The 10525-nt window shown below is 52.8% G+C and overlaps 1 protein-coding gene across 1 annotated transcript in view; it reads left to right on the top strand.

Annotated features, from left to right (window-relative positions):
• Window positions 1–6: 6 nt before the first annotated feature.
• Window positions 7–10525, top strand: part of CPXM2 (carboxypeptidase X, M14 family member 2) — a gene marked incomplete at its 5' end in the record, with an annotated part of 98038 nt that continues 87519 nt past the window's right edge. Inside the window, 2 exons of the mRNA XM_023533765.1 lie at window positions 7–79; window positions 9448–9546. Coding sequence (XP_023389533.1) covers window positions 7–79; window positions 9448–9546 — 172 coding nt within the window. The remainder of the gene's footprint in view (window positions 80–9447; window positions 9547–10525) is intronic.

Here is a 10525-nt window from a genome sequence, read left to right as displayed (position 1 = left end):
CCCGGGCCGCCCCAGAAGGCGACCAAGCCCAAGAAAGCTCCCAAGAGAGACAAGCTGGCTCTGGAGACGCCGCCGCCAGGTAAGTGACTTTCTGCGCAGGACGGCCCTGCGCCTCTCCCAGGGGGAGCCCGTTGGGTCTGAGGGGACCGCTGGCTTCCCTGTGCGTGTGTCTGGGATGAGGGAGCCCCCGCAAGCCTCCCCGTCCCTGCCCCGCACCCTGTTCCTCCGCCTCGCTCCAGAGACTGCACTGCGCGCCCTGCTGGCCCCTTCGAGCTCCCCAGGACTTAAACTTGACCGGCCTCCCGCTCAGCTGTGCAGTTGAGAAGCCGCCTGGGGAGCTGGTCCCTCGTGCCCCAGGTTCGAAATTTACTGAGCCAAGGATCTTTCTGCTGGATACTTCCTTCCGGGCCGACGGGGCGTTTTCCTGCGTGAATTTCTGATTTGACCATGTGAACAGGCTGGTACTTTTTGGCACAATGGCCTTCAGGGGAAAGCTCATTACTGGGCCTTTGCCCGGCCAGTGTCCCCTCTCTGCTCCCTCCTCACCTCCCACTTTCCGTGGGATCCTTGACTCCTCTGCCCAGTTGGGGCAGGATGGCAGGGCGTCTGCTGGGGAGCCTTGGGCTGCAGCTGGATCCTGGTGCCCCCTGTGGAAAGGCCAGCTGCATCTGACGGCCCGGGGTGCTGTGTGTCCATCCACCTCTCACACCCTTCTAGAATCCACCTCCAGCTTCCACCAGCCCTGTCTCGGGGAAAGGACTTCCTTCCATTTGGCTTCTTACACTCCTTGTGAAGGGGGACTTTGTCTTACTTGTTCCGAATGTTCTTTGCTCACGTTGCAAAGGCTGCGGTCCTAATATTTCAAGATTGAGGAGTGAGCGGGACTGCGGCCAAGTGCTCTGGCCTCGTAGTGGCCTTCCTGAAGGAGACCAATGGTGGTGGCACCTTCCACAGCTCCTGGCAGGGAAAGAATCGCCGTTGTCTGGTTAGGCCGCCGGCGAAGGTCTGCAGTGAGGCAGTGGGAAGGGAGTGGAGACGGCTCCCCCGAACTCTTGAATGTGTGGACCCCCGTCTGCAGCCCCAGTCCGCAGCCCCTGTACATGAACTTGGGGGCCCCTGGCACGAACTTGGGGGCGTCCTGCCAGGTTTCAGTTTGAGGCAGCCCTGGGAATCAGCGGGCTGTCCTGTGAGCCGTGTAACCCTGAACCCAGCCATCCGGAATTTCCAATATTTTCTGCAGAATTATCAAAATTAAGATTTGGAAAAGCCACAGTGGAATGAGAGTGGGAAGAGGCACTTATATTCATGGAACATCTAGTGTGACTCCATTAAGAGCTGTATGCAAGCTCACATTTAATTCTTTCAGCAGCTCGCGGGGGGGCGGGGGGAGGGGGGGCAGTATTGTTATTTTATACATAGGAACCTGACAGTTTCGTAACTTTTCTGTTGTCACTTGCTGGCTTGAGAGACTGGAAAGCCCTTCTCCCGTGCCTTTCAACTCAAGGCCTTTTTTGTTTGTTTGTTTGGTAGTTTGAGCCAAATTTGCATGTGTCTGTTTTTTAGTGTCTGCTCTGTGTTTAGCACAGGACTGGGCAAGGGTGGGTAGGTGGGCGGGAGACACACATGTTAGGTTCTGGCATTTATGGGAGTGGGGAGGTGCAGGGGGAGTGTGGAACAAGCCCAGGACGGAGTCTGAAGACCACACTTAACCCCCAGGTCTGGGGCTCAGCACTCAGCCTGCTGGACCTCTCAGCCTTTTCATCTGCAAATACAAGCCAGGCGCCTGCTGCCTCATCTTGCCAGTTGTCCTAGGAGCTTCGCCACAGAAGCTTCCAGTGCATTAACGCATGGCTGTGCTCGTCCTCTGTGAAGCGTTCATTCATCCTGCAGGTCATCACGGAGAGCCTGCTCTATGCCGGGTGTGGGTCAGGTCCTAGGGGTAGAAGAGGAAGGCAACCTCCTCACTCCCCGCCCTCATGAAACAGCACTTGGGGGACTTGGAAAGTAACGCAGGTGTGCTGAGGGCTGGAACACTGATCCCCAAACTGAAAACAGGTCCTTGGACGTTCCAGATCTATCTTGGAGACTCGCCTCAAGGCCTCCCGGGAGAGCTGCCTCCGGGCCTGCCTCGTTTCTAATGGATCGTTTGGGGCTTTTTAGAGCACCCCCAACTATGACAAGCAAAGGGGAACATTTCTCACATACTTTCGACTCCTATCCTTTTTTTTGGGGTGGGGGGAGAGGGCATTTGGCCAGTGGAGTCCTCCACCTTGGACCCCCAAGTTGGGGAGGCCGATTTAAGCATGACCATATTGGGGGCGTGCATGATAGTTTTGTGCAGTTAACCTGTTAAGAGACATTGTTTTTTCCCACTTTAAGTGGTGGCTTGATATATGTCCTGCTCCTGATTTAATAGAAGCATTCATCTCTGCACCAGACCGTTTCATAAGCAGGTGTCATAATATGTTAGGAAGGCATTTATTTATAGAGAAAGTGGAAGCATTGGGCGTCTGTTCGGTATTTAATGTGAGCTTCAGGACTCCGCTTTGCTGAGTGTACGGTGCATGCCACGTACCAGGCACTGTCTAGGCACTGAGATGGGAGTGAAGGGTTAGATTCAGAGACGAATAAGAATGGAAAAGCGTATGTAACTCCTTTAAAAGTCTATCGTGTCCTCTGTCTTTGCAGAGGATAAAGTATTTTCCACACAGTCCCTGTCTTGGGGCAAATGCTCTGTGTCAGGCTCCAGCAGGGAGCGTATTTTCCTCTTGTGGGAAGGTTGACTTAGGGAGCGGGGGGCACTGGGATTCGACTGCCACGTGAGTTTCGGCTTTGCCCCTTGGCTGCTGTCTCACACCACCACAGAAATGTGCAGTGGACCTCGTGTGCTCGGACGGCCGCGGGTGGCTTGGATGGCTGAATCCTGCGGTTAATTGAGAGCATCGCAAAAACAGTACATGATGTCCTGTGTGCCCTTCCCCCAGCCTCCCCAATGATAACGTCTTCGAGATCTACAGTGCAGGATTTCTCAACCTTGGCTGTACTGACATTTTGGTGTGTGTGTGTGTGTGGGTGTGTGTGGGTGTGTGTCCTGTGGCTTCTAAAGTGTTTAGCAGCATACCTAGTCTTGAACTACTAGGTGCCAGTAGCACCCACTCCCTAGTTGTGACAATGTCTCTAGACATTGCCAAATATCCCCAGTGGGTTAAGAATCACTGCTATATACAATACCAAGACCAGGAAACTGACGTGGATCCCGTTCTATCGATTGGATTACATACCTTATATTTCGCCAGTTTTTACATGCCCTCGTGTGTGTGTGCACGTGCACAGTTCTCTGCAAATTTATTACATGTACAGGTGCGTGGAACCACCAACCACCATCAGGATCCGGGAGTGTGGAATCCTTTCCCCAGGGTGAGTGTGCTCAGTATCACACAGCTTCTGAAGTCCTCACTGTGAACATCAGTTCATCCCAGAATTTTAGAGCTTGACGGAACTGAAGAGGTCATTGCGTCCAGGGAATCTGTTCTCTGCTGGGTGCTGGTGGTGGCTGCTGGTCTCTGCTCATACCTGTTAGGCTATGTCCCCCTGCCGTGACTGCCTGTTCACTGGATGGACAGTACCGATGGCTAGAATGTTGTTCCTTAGAGGGACGTGACTGCCTGCTTCTAATTCCAGTTAGTCAGCTGATTCTAGCTGAATCCAGTCGTTTCTAGATGCCTGCAGTTGGACTACTTTGGGATCCAGAGAGCGAGTCTCCAGTCCCCAGTTTTCGTCACTCCAGGGTGCGGGGTAGATAAGGGACCACATTTCGGGCATGCCAGTGGGTTTCAGATGTACGTACTTTGCATGTCATCTCCAAGGTGATGACCTTGGTTTGCAGTCATACTCATTTGAGAGAATAAAATGGAACAGAGAATTAGACCACAGTTATATCCCTCACTTACCTTTTCCCACCCACGTGACAGTAAGAAACAAGCTTAAGTCAATGAACAAGACCTTAAATGGGCAATTGGAAGATTTTTTCCTTCCCCCTCCATTGTGCCTAGAAGTAGGCTAAGTTACGTAGCCTTTGCTTTTTGGATTCCTACTTGTTTGTGTGTTGCTTTCTTCAGGGAACAGCGAGAATGCACTACTGTTCGAATGTGCGCATGCCCACGTCACTTCCATAGTTCACAGCCGTCTGTGCCCAGAATCTGCAAGTTTGCATTTTGTACTGTGTTGTGCTCCAGCCATGGGGGCAGAGGTGGGGGGGGGCAGTAACCAAAGAGTTGTTATTTGAGCATATTGGGTTGTACACAAAACCCTTTCTGTGTGCGCTGTGAGCCAGTAGCTGGAAACAGTTCACTCGTAAGCCTTGCTCATGCCTCTCCGGGCGTCTCGCTGCGTTTGGCCTTCGGATGGAAATGTCTTCTCCTGGTGAGCACTGGAGGGTGAGGGTTAGGAGCAAGTGTTTGTAAATATTTCAGTATGTATTTTAAAAGCAATCACAGTGCTTTCATAACCCTTAAACAAGTAATAAGAAATCTTTACGTCATGACATTATAGACTCACTCGAAGAGTTAAATGCAAAGTGTTTTGCCCAGATAAACTGCCTACAAAATTCTAAGGGGATGGATTTTTTTTTTTTTTTTTTTTACAAAAATGGTCATTTCATGTACACCAGCAAGCAGCTTTCTAAGACACCTCCTCTCTTTCCAAAATGCTTTCCAAAGTCAACCGTTTGTGCTGGCAGGTCCCTGCTGCCTGTGCCCATGGTTCCAGAAGCCAGGGTTTGTGCATGGATAATGAACGGGAGACACTCCATGTTTGGGGACAGTGATTGGATGTTCTTAAAAACAGCCACATGTTTCTCGTGTGCCCGGCATCCCTGGGTGCCAGCTCTCTTGGTGGACGATGCCCTCAGTGCCCAGGCAATGGCGGCCTGGGCCCTGGAGCCTGGATTTTTGAGGCGGAGTCTCCGTTGGCTGTCCCTGAGGGGCCAGGGAGCCTGGGCTATCGTATCAGACTTGGTGTCTCCAGCAATGGCTCTGCCTTCTGAGGCCTTCTCAGGTCCCTGCCACCATAGCTGCCCCTCTGGTTAATGAAACACATGAAATTGGGGCACCTTTGGATGGTCACGGGAAGGGCCGATGTCCATAACTGGCTGGTCTCCCGTCGGCAACTCCTCCGGGCACCAGAGGATAATTGGAGTGGCACGAGACACCTTCAAATGTTAATTTAAGACTCTGATGTCACGAGTTTTTATGGAATACTCAATTCATGCAAGATGTGTAGGTGTTTTGCTAAAGTTTGTTCAGGATTCAAAGAGCTGGGATCAAACCTGGCTCTGCCACCTACGGGCATGTGTGACTTCTCCAGGTCTCCGACTCCTCACTGTCACCCGGGAATAATAATCAGCTACACTTCCTGAGGTGGTGTGAGGTTAGATGGGTCATCATGCCGCCTCCCAGCCTTCGGAGGGCCAGTTCAGAGGCGCTGTCTATCCAGTTCCCCCGAGTCCCCAGCCAGGTGGAGTCCCAGCGGGTGCTGTTCAGGAGTGCAGCCCGGGCTATTGGCGCTTCCTCCTGTGCCTCTCTGACCCTCACTCTTTCACGTGGGCTTCATGGAGTCACCTCCTAGATACATCCTGCTCAGGCTGTTTCCAGGACAAACCCAAACTGAGACAGGCAGGTGCCATCAGGGACCTGCACAGTGCCTGGCACATGCCCACCTGCTGCTCTCGTGATGGTGGCTCTTTCTCTAAAGTGCTCCTTGTTTGGTTGCCATTCAGGAAGGCGGCTGTTGCTGCATTGTGACTGGGCGTGGCTATCCCTCATGCCCCAGAGACCCCGATGGAGACCAAGTTTTCTGCACAGAAGCTGGCCCAGAGGACGTCAGAGCCTGACCGGGCAGCTAAGGGTGGGGAAGGGCTTTTGATTGATTGATTGGTGGGTTGGTTGATTTCAGTCCAGCCCTGGTGGAAAGTACTCAGAATATTGCACTGGTGCCCCTGTCTCAACCCCAGACCATCCGGGTCACCGAGTGATAGAAGCAACAGCCTCATTCAGCCACTCAGGCAGCCTTTCAGCATTCACCTGATCCCTGGGGAGCCTGTTTGCAGGGGGAGCTTGACATCTCAGGCCTGGCTAAGGGCACACGCTGTTCCCTCCCTGGTCATGGCCCCTCTGCTCACGTCCGCCAGAGCGCGAGCTGTAGCCACCATCGTGTTGGAGTTTCACTCTGTCCTGCAGAGTCCTCCTGGCCGTCATGAGCGAGGCTCTCTGCAGACATGCACGGGTTGCAGTGCTTTAGAAAGCTGTAATTATTGTCTGTCTGGATGTCGTGAGGCTGCATTTCTGGGGTGCTCCTGAGAACCCGCCGGGCATGTTGGGGAGGCCTCCTTCTTCATGTGGGTTCCCTAACAAGAGGCGGGTGAGGAGCTCAGGCCCTGAGCTGAGCTCCTCCCAAGCGGGAGTGCAGATGCTGTTGGGCTGGAATTTCCTGGGGAAAATGCAAATATGCAGCAAAGAATTTTTCAGTTTCTGGGGTTTGCTACTGTAGGCTCCTTGTATAGAGAGGGGAAAAAATAGTTTCTTATCAACCAAGAAGCGTTCTATTTATCACCACAGACCAGAATAGAACATGGGGCCGCGTTGCCAGTTCAGTTTTGCTACTTTTAAGGAACTCGGTTTTGCCACGCAGCCCAGATGGAGACGTCGATTCGATTTCTGGCTCCTTCTCTGTACACTATTTCCATTCGACTCTCTTCTTTCATCTGGACGGACCACATGTTGCCTTTCTTGCTCTGAGAGGTGGGGGCTGGGAACGGCCTCGACTCTGCCGCCTCCTGGCTCTGTCGGTGCCCTTGGGTGGGTCTCTTTCCCTCTCGGAGCCTCGGTGTCCTCGCCTTTAAATTAATGTTCACAGGAAGCTTCCCGCCTTCAGCGGTACTTGCCGAGATCGAATGCTACAATCGATGTGAAAATTCCTCGTAAACTGTGAATCACAGCCCACATGGTGGCTGTTAGTCTCCCAGCTCTGGGATGGTGCTTTGTGATGTGCAGGGGACTCAATCATAAGATTACTGATGAAAAGATGGCAGCTGTCATTGACTCACTGGTTCCTGCAGTCCGGCATCGCCCTGAGCACTTTGACGTGTATTATATATTGTTTGTTTCCTCCCCATAACTGCCATCGAGGCAGGTGCCGTGTCCCCTTCATTTTACTGATGAGGGAACGGGGCATGCAGAGGTGAAGTGGGTCACCGAGGATGCATCGTGGTCAGTGCAGTGGCAGCACCTGGAACCAGATGCTCAGGCCCGTGCATCGCTTGGAGCTGCGTCTCCCCAGGAGGGCACTGCCTGCTGCCTCTGCTTCTTAGCTTCTCCCTTCGGAGGAGCGTCTGTCCCCCACATGTTGGTCCCCCTGGGGAATCAACCTCTCAGGGGTAGCGGCGCATGTGCCCCGCATCTGGGCCTTTGCTGGGTTCCCAGAGCAGAGCCGGGGTGCTGTCGTTGCGGGCGTGGACCCGGCGTGTGGGGGTCCAGCTCTGACTCTCACTCCCGTGCCGTCTGTGGAGGTGGCAGAGAGGTGGTCCCTGCAGAGAGAAGGCTCGTGACAAGCGGCCGACTTCCGGGGAGGGTGCGACGGCCTGTTCTCTCCCAGAGCTCTGGCCTTTTCTTCACGTATTTTGTAAAACGTTTTCTGCCTTCATGTCTTATCTTGCTGACAAATCTGACTCCACATTCGGCACCATTATGGTGCCGGTTTTGCCAAACAATCAGGGTCTTCACAGACCCTCGGTCAGGCTCTTTCGGAAGAAGCCGTCTTTGGGGGGTCACTGGCCGTGACAGTCCTACCTGCGGAGATGGCACAGATGCCCGGGTGACATCAGGCTGATGTCAGACGCGCCCAGGTTGGGAGCCCTGCTCCCCGGCCCTTTCTGGGTGTTTTGCTTCACTGACTTCCCCGACCTGAGGGGGATACTTAATTGTGCGATTTTAAAAAAAATCTTATATGAACAATGAAAGACACAACACCCACGAATTTGCTCTTGGTTGGGCCCGATACACCCTTTGCAGTTTTTGAAGATTTAAGTTTTCCTTGATAAGTTTCTTTTCTTTTTTTCCCTTTTTGGTGGCTGTAAAACAATCTGAAATGATTTCATTAATTGGCACAATCCATTAGATGCTTTTGGTATTTCCACTCTGCTTTATAAAGTCCAGACTGAGTATCTTTCTCCACAGATCTGCCCTCCTCTTGGTTTTCGTCTGTTTGTCATCGAGTGACTCATTAGTTCATTTGTTCAGTCCTTAGTCACAGCTGATTATATACCAGATTCCGGAGAAAGGACAGTGAGAAAAAAAATCAGACTGTTTCTGTCCCCACGAACAGACCGACACGTGTGACACAGCGGGGCTGCTGGTGCCCCGCCCGGGTCCTCTTTCCCCGCAGGTGTAACCCCCCCGCCAGCTGCTGAGGTCTTGGCCGTGATGACTCACAGCCGCTCCCCTCCCTGGAGCATTGCCCGTGGAGGGTTACAGCTCCCACTCCTCACTGGTCAGACTGTGGCCAGAGGCTAACCAGCAGTAGAAACCTTGTCTCGTCTTAATGGGGGCCACACTGTGTGTACTTCCTGTTCTAGAGCTTCCAGTGGGATCGGACTGCCAGACTCTGGCTGAGAATGTGGCCTTGCTTAGCTCCTTCCTTTGCCCCATCCACCCTCTTCCTCCCCTTTCTCCTTAGAGCCCTCCCTCACTACACCACATGCGTCCAAACCCCTGCATCAGGCTCTGCTTAGAGGCTACTCGACCTAAGACAGGTGCTGTCAGAGCCCATAGGGGTTGTGAGAGCTGAGATTTGCAGGATCAGCAGGAGTTAACTAGATGGAGATGAAAGGAAGGGCAGCCCAGGAGGAAGAACCGCATGTGCCAAGTTCGGGTAGGGAGGGAACGAGATCCGCAGGCTGAAAGGAGGCTGTGTTTCTGGAGCAGAAGGAGGGGGCACGGGGTGAGGCAGGTGGAGGGGCCCGTGGGGCCTGAGCAGGCAGGCGTCCTAGGCCTCGATGAGGAGTCTCATTGCCAGCACTGGTGGGAGGTGCTCTGCATGGTGGCCAGCACCAGCTCTGGCGTCAGAAGTCTGTAGTTCTGGCTCTTTTTATCAATCAGATGTGGCGTCACCGTCTGGGCCCCAGTGAGGGTCAAGGTACAACCACAGGGCGTTTTGCAGTCCTGGAACAGTAATGACCTACAAGCGTATGTTGTTTTTCTCAGGAGAGTTTCTTTCTTTTCACAAGAACATGCTTCCTCTCCTTTTTCCTCTCCTTTCACCAGGAGTCCAGGGTACCTCGCTGGGGGACAGGGGAGGGTGGAGACGGCTGCTCTGCACCAGATGGGTGAGTTCTCAGCATCCTCGGACAACGCGGGCATCTGGAGAAGTAAAGGCATTTCTCTCTCTTTTTAGGTAAAAATAGCAACAGAAAAGGCGTGAGAACCAAGAGCTCTGAGAAGGCTGCCAGTGATGATCACAGCATCCCCGTGACCCGTGGTGATGTCAGACAGGGTGAGTGAGGCCCTGTGGAGCGCCTCCGCCCTCCCCCAGTGCCAGCAGTGGTCCCGTGAGGGTGTCGGCCCCTGGAGCAGGTGTGGGGCTGCCCAGCGTGGGGCTGCCCAGCGCGGGGCTGCCCAGCGCGGGGCTGCCTGGGGCCTGCTGCCTCTTTTGAACCATGCACGTGGGGGCGAGAGCCTTCACAGCTGCCTGCTCTTCTGCAAAGCACAGTAACTCAGCCAGAATTCCCTGTCACTTCTGAATTTTCTGGAGCTCCTGGTTACCTTCCCTGCCCCTCCGTCTCTCTCCCCAGAGACATTACTTCCTTTCTCATGGGGCCTCGTAGCTGCCTCCAGCCTTGGCTGTGCATTTCTTATCTCCTGACCAGACCCAGGGGCCTCCACGGTCAGAGGGCGAGTCTACCTACGAAGCATGCGATGCTGATCTTGGAGTCTTACTGCCACGTGAAAACATTGGTCCTTGAATTACTTATCTTAGGATAGTTGAAGCCATTAGTTCCAGACTCGTGGGCAAACTCTGGTCCATGAGCAATAGCTATAACTATTATTAACTGTTACCATTATTATTATTTATCTCTATTACTCTAAACTATGGTATTTAAGATCGCGCTTCTGCTAATATTAGTAATAGTAACTGTTTTTTAGGCACTTGAGCTCTCGGTAGTTGCTGGCCTTTGGGCCTCATATTTGGACATCTCCCAGTGCCCCTTTGAGTAATGTGGATATTATCACTATTATTGTGTCGTCATCAGCATCATTATCCGTATTTAGCAGATAAGGAGAATGAGACTTGATAATATGAGTCATTCTCCTACGGATATACAACTGGTAAGTGCAAAACGTGGATATCAACCCAAGATTATTTGATTCTAGACTTTCTCTGCTCAGCAGTACAGCTGCTTAAAATAAAAAGAACATTTCACAAATATGCATTTGCCGAGGCAAATGCACCAGTTTCAGCTGCCGCGTTGGCC

Source organism: Pteropus vampyrus, unplaced genomic scaffold, assembly GCF_000151845.1.
Source record: "Pteropus vampyrus isolate Shadow unplaced genomic scaffold, Pvam_2.0 Scaffold111, whole genome shotgun sequence".
Taxonomy (NCBI): domain Eukaryota; kingdom Metazoa; phylum Chordata; class Mammalia; order Chiroptera; family Pteropodidae; genus Pteropus; species Pteropus vampyrus.
The sequence above is the reverse complement of the archived record's forward strand: the minus strand, read 5'-3'. Positions and strand labels throughout refer to the sequence as shown.